The sequence below is a fragment of the Chelonoidis abingdonii genome, chromosome 5 (assembly GCF_003597395.2).
Source record: "Chelonoidis abingdonii isolate Lonesome George chromosome 5, CheloAbing_2.0, whole genome shotgun sequence".
Classification (NCBI taxonomy): domain Eukaryota; kingdom Metazoa; phylum Chordata; order Testudines; family Testudinidae; genus Chelonoidis; species Chelonoidis abingdonii.
The window spans coordinates 53,660,849-53,675,193 of NC_133773.1; the positions used below are offsets into that span (position 1 = coordinate 53,660,849).

The window sequence follows — 14,345 nt, forward strand, 5'->3', positions numbered from 1 at the left end:
AATTAAATTAATAGGCAGCAGGCTTAAAACAAACAAAAGGAAGTAAGCCAGGGGGGTTGTTGGGAAGGTCTATTCCTATTACATCAGACTATTAAGCACTGGAATGGGTTACCTAGGGAGGTGGTGGAATCTCCTTCCTTACAGGTTTTTAAGGTCAGGCTTGACAAAGCCCTGGCTGGGATGATTTAGTTGGGGATTGGTCCTGCTGTGAGCAGGGGGATTAGACTAGATGACCTCCTGGGGTCCCTTCCAACCCTGATATTCTATGATCTATGAAGTATTTCTTCACACAATGCATAGTCAAACTGTGAAAGTTGTAAAGACCAAAACTATATCACGGTTTGAAAGGAACTAGATAAGTTCCTGGAGGATAGGTCCATCAACATGGATAGGTCCACAGGTGCTGGATGGATCCATGATTGCCTGTACTGTTCATTTGCTCTGAAGCACCTGGTATTGGCCACTGTTGGAAGACAGGATACTGGGTGAGAGGGACCATTGGTCTGATGTACTATGGCCATTTTTATGACATTCTAATACTACTGCAACGTGCTCCTCATAAGCAAGCTAGGGAGATTGTGGCATGCGCTGGGCTGGTGAATTGCTCTAGGTCGTGCATGCAGAATGTTCATGTAGATTTGCCTTTGACAGCTTGTCACACACCCCTCACACCTGTCAGCTGAGCCAAGAGAGTCCCAGGCTAGTAAGGGAAGCCTGGAGAAGGCACTCTTGGAGACAGGCAGGGCAGGTAAAGTGGGATCCCCGCTTCTCGGGCAGCCTTACAGAAACTCCTGGGGCAGAAGCTAAAAGCAGTCATGCCCCACCCCAGCAGACTGCTTCATCTCTTAGCTCCAGCACTGGGCGCACAGCTGCTGTCCCAGCAGGCAAACAGCAAATATATTCAGATTGTTTAGTGGTGCTAGGTCTGGTTATTGTGCAAGAAAAGCTCTGCCCTGCCTTTAGGAGCATGTGGCCAAGCACTTTCACAAGAGCTCGGTGGGAAGGTTAGAGCCTTGCTCTGCATGGCAGTCCTGTCCGTGCAGCCCCAGCACCTGGTGGGGCAGGAACCATGGCCAGCTGCTGTTCTCTCCACCTTGCAGAACAGTTCTAGGCATGGTGGCTTTGTAATATGCACACAACCCTCCCCTGTGCATGAGGGGAGATCACCATTCTTGTACATTTGGGACCCATGTCCACTTTGTGCCAGCAGGACGAATCAGGTATTTCTTCCAAGGGGGCAAATTCCAGTCCTTCCCCCACCCCCATGTCCAGTCCCTCCCATGTCCCCTCCCTTCCTCCTACAAGGATTCTAGGTCTCCTCCACCCAGCTGGAATCTCCTCTTATCCCTCACCCAGCAAATAAGCCAGTGCTATCAGGAGTCAAGTTCTTGGCAGACTCCCCTGCTCACCACCATCCAGGAACAGCCTTCCCCTGTGCCAGAGAGGTGCAGCCAGGCCAAATTTGAGTGGCATTGGTGTTGCAACCTGGTGCACAGGGTCATGCTCACTGATGCTCTGGACACTCTTCCATTTGTATGGAGGGGCAGCCGGGTCAAATTTCAGTAGCACTGTGACTACACCAGACAGCTCTGGCAGCAACCGTACTGATTCAATATGGGACCATTGCTTCAGCAATCAGGCCACAGGCACCTTGGCTCTGCAACCCATGGAACTTTGAGCAACTGCAAAAACTTTGGAGGGGGGTTGCTGCTGCCATCAATCCCCCCCCCCCCCCCAAATTAGCACTACTGCTTTCTACCCAGGTTTCCAGATTGAAAAAAGGGGGAAATAGTACCTTAAAAGATGTCAGCCTGGGGCTTTCACAATTTTCTCCAGTTTCTCTTACTTCTCTGATCTTCTCTTGAACTTCTCTTTCAGTAGGGTCTCTTCCCTCCACCCCCACCAGCCTGCAGATCTCTTATAGAACTCCATGTTGGGGTCACTCCTCTCCTCCCTCTACAGCTCCAGGTGACATGATCTGCTCTCACAGCTTCCAGTGCTATTTCTATGCCTGTCTCCTTCCAGTCAACCCAACTTTGCCTGGCCTCTCTAACATCTCCTGGACATGTCAACTTAAAATTAACATACCCAAACTGAATTCCTTGTATTCCCTCCCACATGTTCCCCATGCATGTTACTGTTGACACCACCACCGTCTTCCTTGTCACTCAGCCCCATAACCTTGGTGTCAACACCACCTTCTCTAGACCCACACATCCAGGCCAAGTCCAAACTTCTCCCTGCACAATATCTTCAAACATAGGTGCTGACTCTGTGGGTGCTCCAGGGCTGGAGCACCCACGGGGAAAAATTGGTGGGTGCTCCCCTCCTCCTCCTCCCCTGAGCGTGCCTTGCCGCTGCTTCTCCACCTACCTCCCAGTGCTTGTTGCCACAAAACAGCTGTTTCATGCCTTAACAAGCTCCAGGAGGGAGGGGAGAGGAGTGGGAATGCAGCACGCTCAGGGGAGGAAGCAGAGAAGAGATGGGGCAGGGGCAGAGATTTGGGGAAGGGGTTGGAATAGGGGCAGGGCAAGGGCAAAGTTGGGGTGGGGACTTTGGGGAAGGGGTTGGAATGGGGAAGGGAGTGGGCAGGGCAGGGGTGGAGTCTGGGGAAGAAGAGGGTCGAGCACCCACTGGCACCAGCAGAAGTCAGCACCTATGCCTTCACAACCTAGACTTTTCCATGACTAGTTAAAACTCCCATACATCTCTTCAATTTCCCTTGACTAGTACAACTTTTTCCTCCCTGACCTTCTGGGGCTGCAATGAGTCTCTTCCTCCCCCATAATTCTGACCATGTCATCCTTCTAAGTTTCACCACTGCTTCATCTTCTCTACTGTAACCACCACAGGTTTATTTTTAAAGGATCTTAACCATTTAGTGCCTCCCTCCTTTTAGCAATTTTTCTGATTTATGTTGTTCTCTAACCTCCTCCACTTCGGACACAAAGGCAGTCTCCATGACCTGTTTGTCCACTTTTCCCACAACCTCAAGTTGTTTTTTTTCCATATTCCCCTTATACTATCTCCTAACTAGACTCTAAAACCATTATAATCAAGGTTTCAGCGTCCTGTACCATGGCAATACAGCAGCAGTTTTAAGCCTCAATAGAGCACCATCTAAACACTATTGATTTAGAAAGAGATTTAATTAAATCGGTGCAATCTTCTTGTGTGAGCACTCTTAAAAATCAGTACCAGAATGGCTAATACTGATTTAGCTTAATTCTTGAGTGGCATGGGGCACAGATGCTCATTTAAGTTTTCTAATTTCAAAAGGCTACACCACCACACTAGTTGAGGAGTGTGCCAAATTTTAAAATAGGAATCGTGATTTTAAAAATGTTTTTTTTAAAGGCACCTCCCCCCCGCTTTTTTTTTTTTTAAACTCATGCAGGTGGTTTGGGATTAATACCCATACAAAACTGTAACCTACACATCCTCCACTGTAATTGTGTATAAAAAGGACTAATAATCCAGTCCTTTTCTAAGTCCTCTCACTAACAGCATCTTCTAAGTTACTTCATGATTTGGGTATTGGAGACGTGTGGTAGCAGCCCATTTTTTTAGTGTTATGATTATGGAAGTTCAACAGGCAGTGCAGAAGCCACACAGCAGAAAAAGGGCAAGGGTACAAGTAATCTTCCTTTATACACGTGCCCAGTGGACAGCATATCCACACAAGGACCAGGACAAATTTAAGAAAGTGCAGATCTCACAAGGCTGAGATAGGACAATAGCCTTACTCCTTTCCACACCAACCAGATTCATGGATCCCAGTCAGAAGGGACTATGGTGATCATCTAGTCTAGCTTGTATAACACAGGCCATAGAACTTCCACAAAATAATTCCTAGAGCGTATCTTTTAGAAAAGCATCCAATCAGAGAATGAGTATCAGCATGAATGAGTGGGGTGTGCATGGGGGGGCAAGGACTGATGCACATTTCAATAGGGTATCGCATGTATTTATAGCATTCTGCCTACATTAGGCAGGAAGCCTTTGTAGTTCTCCCTCTCTTCCCCCATGCACACAACACTGACTGTAGCAGTAAGAGTTAGAATAGAGTCCCAGCTACAACCAAATAGCTTTTAAAATGTTTTTAGAAGTATTTTGGGTTAACAAAAATCTGCTGTATTCTTCCAACGCACAAGACACACTTCATGTTACTTTTACATGAAATCTAATTCCATAGGGGAAATGACTAGTACAAGAAATGTTTTCCTGTTAGTTCACTATTTTGTATTAGTATAACATAGCCCAAAAGACCGCTGAAACTGGGCCAAATTCAACCTACGTGCCATCAACATGCATATGGTTGCAGGGATCAGAGCTGCATCAGAGTAACAGAAATCACACAACACAGGGCAGAGTGGTGGCAGTCCAAGATTTTATATTAAAAACAAAAGAACAGAGATTGTTCTGTTTGAATATTTTAATACCTGCATTGCCTTCATCACACAGTCAAACACAGTCTGTAAAATTGGTTGATCACAAATGTTTGTCAATATTTTCCCCCAGAAACATCTTTCCTACATCTGGGCACATGCACCCAAACACACTGTATAAAAAAAGCCTCATTCATAACATGAGAGGAAGGGCAGGCATCATTCATGTAAACATATTTCTTTAGAGTTATCCATTGTTTTAAAAGTCATAAATAAATCTAATGATGTTTAATAAGGCTCACAGTTCTAGTACAAATGTCATAAAACACCTATCAAGTTCTGTATACAAGCTAATTATTGTGGGATTAACTTCTCAATTCACATGTAAGATTACCCCCAGACTGTGGATTCTTTAGAATACATCAGAATTTAGAGACTGAACAATTGTGGCCTAAAAAGTGTAAAAATAGCAGAAACTGTCAGAGCTGGCAGCTTAGATAAAATGGAATTGTTTCCAGCCTCAGTTTTAGTTAACTCAGTACAGTAGTTATTTTGAAATAAAATTAATTACAGTTGAAAAAAGTTTCATAGGAGAAAACAGAGACTGAAGCTTTTATTATATAACTCATATAAATGAGGGACAATTGAAATGTTTGTCTTAAAGATGTGACTGGCCATGGTATTGAAATTATTATGACAGTTATATGCAATACTACATACATATTCTCTCAATAGCTGACCTATTAGCTACTGTAAGGATAATATGATGGATCTCCGCATCTTAAAAGTTTCAAGTACTTGTTTTCAATTATACTCAGATCTTACAAAAAGACACCCTTGTAAATCTGATTTCAAATACAGGGGAATTTTTTTTTTTAAATATATTAATTCTACCATGAAAATATTTCATACAAACATCTATTTACATACAAACACGTTAGAACTTGTGAAAAGGGTTTCCCACACCCGTGGTTTTATGGCTTGAATATTTCATTGCTTTGAATTGATATACCTAGTTCCTTTGAAAAAAATGAAGTCTAAAAATTAAATATATCTAAAATAAAATTAGAGGAGGGCAGCTTCTGCTTATTGGAAGGAGAAGACAGACACAAGGAGGATCCACTGGATAGTTAGAAATCAGTGTTCAAAACCTTTGATCTATGACCGGTAAACATACAACCATAAATCATGCAACAATTTTTTTGTTAAGTAATTTGGAATACAATTTAATAACTACTTCCAAAATATAGTTTTAAGGCTGCTAGTTCCATAGAGATATCCCTGGATTCTCCACTGGCGTAAGTAGGTGCAAATCCATTGACACCAGTGGAATGGTGTCTGCTTTTATCAGATGGGTGAAGTTGGTCCTCTGTCTCAAGTTCCCCATTCAAATACTCGAACATTATGTTACTTATGATACTATATACATTGCCCCAGGTTTGTTTGTTTGTTTTTTAGGACCATGTTTTAGTTAAATGGGAAATAATGCTTTTTCATTTGCTCATTTATTTATTTATTTATTTTTAACACACACAGTTATTTGATACCATTGGACCAAATTCAAAGGTGGCCTCCAGAGGCATGTATGGGGTTTAGGATACATCTGTTGTTCAGATGAAATAAAAGCCACAGAGAATCTGATCTGGGGAATCCCGTACCTCTGAACACCACCAATGTGACCATCAGTGTCCTCTCCAAGGGGATGTCAAGTCAAGCAAAAAAGTGTTCAAAATTGAAAGCTCTTTGGGGCAGAGACAATGCCTTCTCGTGTTCTAATACAGCCACTAGTGCAATGGGGCTGCAATCCTGATTGGCATCTTCAGGTTCTACTGCAATATAAGTGACACCTACAAACAGCAGCAGGGTAAACGGGACCACACAGTATGAATCAATAGGGTCCAAAGCCAATGGAAAAGGGAAGCATATGGGCTACATCTACCACTACATGGACATTCAGCAGTAGCTAGAAGCAAACTAAGTGCACTGGCTATTTTGTGTCTGAAGCACACGGTGGTAGTTGTGGATCCGTCTCGCAGCCCTGCTGAGTTCTCTTGTTCCTCTTGAACACAGCAACATTATTGCGGCTCTGATCCCTTGTTTGGGATTGTGTAATGATGGTCTCCCCTTTAATTTTAGCCTTTTAAGGCTTAAAGCTCTATTCAGTCCATAAATGTTTAGGTTCTCACACCACACATCATCACAGAGGTGGAGATCATCATCAAAGCAAGGTCCCAGATGATCTTTTGACTGTCTGTTTCACCAATGAGCACTTAAAAGTAGGTCAGAACTGCAGAAAAGCAGAATGAAGTAAAGAATTCATGTAGTCAAGTCTTTCTAACCCTTTCCATTCAGGTTGGCTAAAGGCGAGCAAAACCCAGCTCCAACACGATTTTGATTTTCCAAAATTATCTCAGCTCAGATTTGTCAGGTTGACTTTTGTGGATTAATTCATCTTAACTCCAGCAAAGGTCAGTGTGACACCTCTTCAGCTCTGTAGTTAAAATGGCCAAAACTAGAGGGAGGTTCAACAGATACAGGAACGTAAGGTGACCAAATTATGGCATCAGAATCTCCTGGAAACCCCTTAGAATCCTTAAAAGGCACAGTGTGTTGAGAATGACTAAGAAAACAGCCTAATCCCACTTCTCTGTTCCTGATGTTCACAAAAGACACCCAGTAGCTAACATTACAGTTCAGAGCCCTTCTTTTCATGCTGCTTTGGCTCTTCTACAATTACTAGGTCTTTCAGCAATCTCAGGTTCCTCCATTTTTCTAGTTTCTTAAGAGACTTGATGCTAGCTCTCCACCAACTATTAGGTTCTTGATTACAATGACAAACTGCTGTCTTGGCAGTGCTTAATCCTAGCCAGATTACCTGGCAGAAAGACAAAGGTGATCTAGGGCACAAATCACCATAGTATTTAGGCTGAGGACTGATTTGCAAACTCTTTATGTGCTGCTCCTTCATAAGAAGGAGGGACAATCGCCTTATTACAGAGTCTTATTTATGGGAAGATTTTGCAGACCCTGATACAAACAAGGAGGTTGGAATCTAAGTCACCCCCAAATCACAATGAGCATCTAGAAGGGGACTACATATTCTGCTGGGCCATCCTCCAGGAATAAATAATACTATACCACGTAGTCAAGCAGTATACCCTGCTCAGCATGTGTCCCCATCTGTAGTTCATCTGCCTTCAATTTCTTTTAATAGGTCTTTGCCAGGCTCAGAGCACAAGAGTTTGCTGCCCTCATGTGAATCTAACTCTATTTAGATTTTGGTTTAAATACATATTAGCAACACAGTAAATGTATCCATTCTCCTGTGGATAAAGACTACTTGCCTAGAACCTGAGAGAGAAATGGTCTGGTATAGGTCTCTTAAGTGCCACTACTCTCAACTCATTTTACAAAGATATTTTACCTGAAGGCTTCCAAAAGTTTATCTGCAAGGTCTAGAATGGATTAATAAATTAAACCGGAGGCTACCCATATAATTCTGAACAATTAAAGGTTACTGAGCCAACAAGGCCATTGAAACGAATATATCAGAGCGCATTTCAAGCCAAAATTGGTGTCCCTTTAAAAGAAATCGATATTTACACCAGCAATTTCCAGTCCCTGAGAGCCCACAGGAGAAATGAAAAAGAATCAGACACGACTCAAAACAAAGATTGCTGATGTTATAAGATGTGTAATTGGGGAAGAACCAGCAGGAAGATCAACAGATTCTAATGGAGCAGGGAGAAGTAATATAGCAATGTGGAGAGAGAGATTAGGCTTTTGCTTATCATGATTATGGCATATCCTCAGACTTCAACATCCTCAAATCAGTACTTGATAATCTTTTTGCCCAATACCAAAATGAATGGCTTTAGAACAAACAAACAATTAAGACCATTATTTTGGCAATCTGAGGGCTTAATTCTCTATTTTTGCACTACAATAATCAAGTCTGTAACTAGCAGAAAGCATTTGTCTAATGTTTGCCTTAAAAAACAAAACAGATCACTTCATGAACAAAGTTCATGGGAAACAGCAGAAGCAGGGATCACAGTGAAGCAAGAGGACTGTAGTAGACAGAATACTTTATGCAAGATTTTCCAAGTGACATGGAAACGTAAGCAACCTCCCTATGGACAATTACCTAGAGCAAGTCAAATCCGTTTGCTATGCATTCATAGCAGAGTTCATCCAGACCATTTTTGTTTCCCATTGAAACACAACCCTAATTTTCTATACCCTCCCAACAGTTTAGAGGAAGACATGCCTCTAATAAAGCAGTAATTATGCCTCAACATTGTGATGCTCTTAAAATGCTGATCTATGTGGAGGCAGGAATAGTTCTAACATTCATATTTCCTTTTGAGGGTCATCTGCTGAAGTGATATTGTCAATCAGCCTTTGACAACTCTCTGCTATGTGTGAGGATCAGTTTTATCTCTCAGCATACCCAAGCTGAGTCACCAAAATATCATCTATGTAGACCACCTGCTATAGATGAAGAAACAGCGATGTGGCTACAGTCTTCAGAGTGGGAGGGTATTGGAAAAGCCTGCATTCTGATCTTTGCTGAGAGAGTGCCATGGAACCCATGGCATAGACCCATCCACTTAGATTAGCTTCTGTGCAAGCCTAAATGCCAAAGTCCTGAAAAGGCTTTGTGATCAACAATTGTATGAGCTAAATAAACAGAGCCTCAAATTAAAGAGGGCCTTACTTAAATTCCCTGACTTTGTACGTACACCACATTGAAGATCCTCACAGAGCATAAAATGTCTTTGGTCCATCCAAAGCATTCTCTAAAAACATCTAGTTCCTATACTGTCAGATGCCTTTACCTATTTGAACTGGAAACCTGCATTCATAGTAGTTTTCAGATCCAAGAAAACTGGATGGGTAGCTTTCATCTCTTAAAGCAATAGATCAAAGATGCTACTGCTATTGTAGAAATTTAGTTCAAATTTTCCCTAAAATTTTTGTACATCTCACTCACAAAAATTCTCCACCCATTTAAAGTAAGCATATTGCAAATGCATTTTAACTATTCCTGAACTACTTAAAACCCCCAAACAAAAAGGTCATCAGGATTGTAGACCCCCTAAGAAGGCCGGGATTATCTAAACTGAAATGGTGGTTTTATTAATCTCTTCTACAACATTAGACAAGACTTGTTAATTTCCAGATGAACGTTCAGGGGCCCCTGCTATCTGCTGAAGCAGATCTATAAACGAGACAAGTTGACATTTTCTAAATGTCTCAACAACAGCGACTGATGTTTTTACATTCATTGTTTCAGTCTTTCAGCATAACCCCTTTTGCAGTTGCTGTTTGAATCTTACTATGTCACCTATCACTAAACTCATTTACTATACCTCAAAATGAACAAGACCAGTATGGGCCATATTCTCTGCAGATGTTACACTAGTGAAGACTGTGACCTCTATACCAGAGGTGGGCAAACTACGGCCCGTGGGACCGTTCTGTCCAACCCCTGAGCTCCTGGCCCGGGAGCCTAGCCCCTAGCCGCTCCCTCGCAGCCTCAGCTCACTGTATCGCCGCCGCAATGCTCTGGGCGGCAGGGCTGCAAGCTCCTGGGGTAGCGCAGCTGCAGAGTCTGGCCTGATCTGGTACTCTGTGCTGCGCGGTGCGTGGCTGGTCTGGTGCAGCCACGCCACCAGCCACCGGTGCTCCAGGGAGCGCAGTAAGGGGGAGTGGGAGTGGGGGGTTGGATAGAGGGCAGGGGAATTCGGTGGGTGGTCCGGGCTGGAGGTGTGGACAGGGGTGGGGGCAGTCAGAGGGCGGGGAATGGGGGGTTGAATGGGGGCAGGAGTTCCAGGGGCTGTCAGGGAGGAGGAGTAGTTGGATTGGGAACAGGTCCCGAGGGGCAGTAGGGAAGGAGAAGAGGGCTGGATGGGGTGGCGGAAGGCAGTTAGGGGTAGGGGATTGAGGGTTGTCACAGGACAAGAAGCAGGGGCAGGGGCAGGGTCAGATAAGCGGCAGCGGCTGGACCATGCCTGGCTGTTTGGGGAGGCACAGCCTCCCCTAACTGGTCCTCTATACAATTTCTGAAACCCGATGTGGCCCTCAGGCCAAAAAGTTTGCCCACCCCTGCTCTATACTACTCCAGGACTACCTTCTGCCTGCAGTTGCATACACTTCTACTGACTTCAAAAGAGAAATATGCTTTCAAAGGCAGAATTCAGCCTTAAGAATTGGTAGCTCTGGTAACTGAGACAGAAAGAAATCTCCCAGACACCATCCAACGCTCCCCCCACCCCAAACATAGGTGCTGGAAGTAAGGGTGCTGGGGGTCTCCTGCACCCCCTGGCTTGAAGTGGTTTCCATCATATAGATGGTTTAGTTTGGTTCGATGGCTCTCAGCACCCTCACTATACAAAACAAACAATTCCAGCACCAGTTCCTCAATGTCAATCTTTAAAAATAATAAAGTTAAACCCCACTTTCTCCTCTTTGAGCATCTTCATGCAAATACATGTTAATTCATGTGCGATAATCATAATTAAACAGTGTATCCCAGCCTCAAAGGCCAAACAAGTTTTTGTTTTGGACATGAACATCACTAAAACTATTTATATAAAACGCCACAGAGATCTATACACAGCACTCTCTCTCAAGTACACAAACCTTTTTCACTTGTTAGAAAGGTTTTCTCCTGCAAGAGAGGATTTGTAGAAAGAACAACGCTCAGATAAGAGGACGAGGGAATTAAAACCCCAGCCTCCTATACACCAATAAATAAACTGCTCTATTGCAAGATTAAGATCAAAGGTTTAAAAAGGCAAATTACACTACTATTAGAGAATATCAAAATATTATCATCATCACAAATGGCATGTATGTAAAATGCAGCTGCACAGTAATGCCTAGGCCGTAGAAATAGTAACACTGAAGTCTGCTGACTAAAAGTGAATGATCTTTTAATTTTCTGTCTAATCTTTTGGCATCTTTGCATATGGTGCAGAATTAGATAAAAGCTACTAAAAATATCACTCTGCCTTGTATAGAATATTTAATAATTCAGATAAGACTGGTGCAACACTAGCTAATTTTAAATCTGCTATGAATAACGCAGTCAAACCTAGTTAGTATGCAAGAAACTTATTTCTAACATTGTATGAAAGGTTATGATGCAACAGCATGAACAAATCCCTGGTTGTCCAGTTTTTAGTATAAAGGTAGTGCATAGATCAAAGTTTCTATTTCAGTTTGCTGAACTGAGCATTTGCCTGCATTTCACTTCTGCTGGGCAGCCTGGAAGGCTTTCAGTTCCACCCGGTACCATTCTGGTGCTTCTGGCCCATTCTGCCCGATGGGATTGTGATCATATCCATAAGCCACTGTTAGTTCTTCATCCTTCTCCACAGCCCTGATGGTGCGTATACACTTGACTGGCCCAAAACGAGGATGAACAAACCTAAACAAGGAGTATGCACTGTAAATTTTAGCCCTGTAGTAAACTATAGATATATTTTTTTTTTTTACTAAACCTTCAAATGTAAATTCACAATCCCATGCCACACAGACTCTTTTTAAAAACCCCTCAAATTAATATTTAAGCCATGAAATAAGTCTTGTGTCTCAAAGAGTTGTTTGGCACTTAGCAATATTTATGAAACTTTGAGTTAAATGAATCTTAAGAATTTGTTCAAGGAGTTACTGCTTTGAACTTCAAGACTTACTCTGGTGTAAGATTTAAAAAAGGCTTCAAATACTGTGTCATGTTACATCAAAAAAACAACACAAACTATGACTTGGGTATTCTCAAAATTTCCTGTAAAATATTTATGGTATCAAAAAAGTAGTCACTAATTTGTGCAGGACTTACAATTACCTTCATAATAGGACAACAATGAATATTATTTGCAACAGGGGAAGTCAATCATCTATGTTTATCTAGTATAGGTTATTTACTAAATGTTTTACAAGAGCACACTTCTGCTCATCTTACCCGGGGACTTGCTGTAAGCAAGGCGGTTTTTTTTATCTGCAAGTGTCCGATCCAGTTGTAGGTAACAAAAGAGTACTATAACTTTGGGGAAAAAATAAATAAATAGATTTTTCATTTTTTGTGGATTTTTTTTAAACTTCACTTTGACAGCACTTTGTATAGAAGATTTCACTGTTTCCCACGAAGAGTTGACATTACCCCAAACTATTTTAACTGTCAATTTTTTCTAAAAGTGCCCCCCCCTTTAATATAATGCAGAAGTTTGAAAAGAACCAAAGGTCTTGGGCTCAAAATCAGGCAAAAGAGAGCCGAGCATGCAGCACTATTGCTTCTTCATTGTTCACGTGAAAACAAATATTGATTGGATGTGCAGAATTCACTCCAGAGACGTGAAAGAGTACAGTCATGAGTTTTTTAATTCGCCCTTCCTGTATGTACTCCTTTTTGTCTGGGTAGGTTGATTCGATGAATTCAAAATATTACTAAATTAACAGATTCTAAGGGTGATCATCTAGTCCAGGGGTTTTCACAACAAATTTTTTGGTGGCTTTAGAGTACAGCCACCAACTCTTGCTGGTGGGCGCTGTTATAATTTTAACTAAAATTCCTAATTATGTTTAAGAAAGACAAATAAATATGCGCATCTACTGTACATGTCCAAATGACTGCAATTTATTTATGTTGGGATTTTTTGCAGACTAATAAAAATAACGTACACTTCTCTCTATTCTTTACTAGATCTAAACAGAATAGAAATACAAATAAAGTACTTTGGACATTCTTGTGTTTTTTTGTTGTTGTTTATTTTGCTTTTTTGGTTGCTTTTTTAAAGACTTGCTAGCTAGTAAGTCTTCTGCTGTGAAAAGTGATATTAACAAACATACAAATATCACTTTTCACAGCAGCAGATTTACTCAACCCTGCCATGCCCAGGAACACATGAAGCCCTGGATGGGGAGGTGAGCAGGAAGGCAGTGGGGGCTAGAGACGATGGGGAGAATGGACAGGGGGGCTGAGGGAGGCAGTGGGTATCAGGGGGGGAATAGATGAGGGTGAGCCCAGAGCTGGAGCCGCCTGCCCACCATCCCAGGGAAGGTGAGGAACTCACTAGAAACCTGCTTCTCCAGCATGTGTCTCTCCAGTGGGGGAGCAGGACCCAATCCCTGCTGGCACTTCAGGGGAGGAGTCATTGCTTTGCCCCTCACTCCCATCACTGCCCAGGAGGATGCAGCCACAAGAAACGCTCCTGGCGGCCACATTTGAGCAATGCTGATCTAGTCTGACCTCCTGTACAACAGAGGCCATAGAACCTCTCCAAAACAATTCCTGTTTGAGCTAGAATGTATCTTACAGAAAAAAATCCAATATTGATTTAAAGATTGCCAGTGATGGAGAAAATCCCCACTTACGTTGTTCCAGTGGTTAATTACCCTCATTGTTAACATTTTGTGCCTTATTTCCAGTCTGAATTTGCCTAGCTTCAACTTCCACCTATTGGATCTTTTATACCTTTGTCTGCTAGGCTAATAAGCCCTATTATCAAATTTCTGTTCCCCATGTAGATACTTACAGACTGTGATTAAGTCACCTCTTAACCTTCTCTTTGTTAAGCTAAATCAACGGAGCTCTTTGAGTCTAATCACTGTATGGCATCTTTTCCAATCCTTTGATCATTCTCAGTGCTCTTCTCTGAATCGTTGCCAATTTAACAACATAATTACATATATTTTCAGCCAAACTCGCAAAGGTCTTACACTCAACATTTCTCTATTTGTCTTTAATGATTTTTGCACACCACTTCTGATTGCTACACATGATACGTGTTCCAAAATGTCAGGGAATCTTCTAGGAATAGAACCCTATAGATACTGAGGAAAAAAATGGGAGATACATGAAGCCCCTGCCAGCTCTTCAGAACAGCCAAAACCTCAAGTGCCTCTGCAATGGTCTATAGAGAAAAAAAAACAACAAACAAACAAAAAACC

At 42.2% G+C, this 14,345-nt stretch overlaps 1 protein-coding gene across 1 annotated transcript in view; it reads right to left on the reverse strand.

Moving 5' to 3' along the window:
* Positions 1–4,376: 4,376 nt before the first annotated feature.
* Positions 4,377–14,345, reverse strand: part of SETD7 (SET domain containing 7, histone lysine methyltransferase) — a 36,687-nt gene continuing 26,718 nt past the window's right edge. The window contains exon 8 of the mRNA XM_032804436.2: positions 4,377–11,826. Within this exon, the coding sequence (XP_032660327.1) occupies positions 11,646–11,826 (181 nt within the window). The 3' untranslated portion in view covers positions 4,377–11,645. The remainder of the gene's footprint in view (positions 11,827–14,345) is intronic.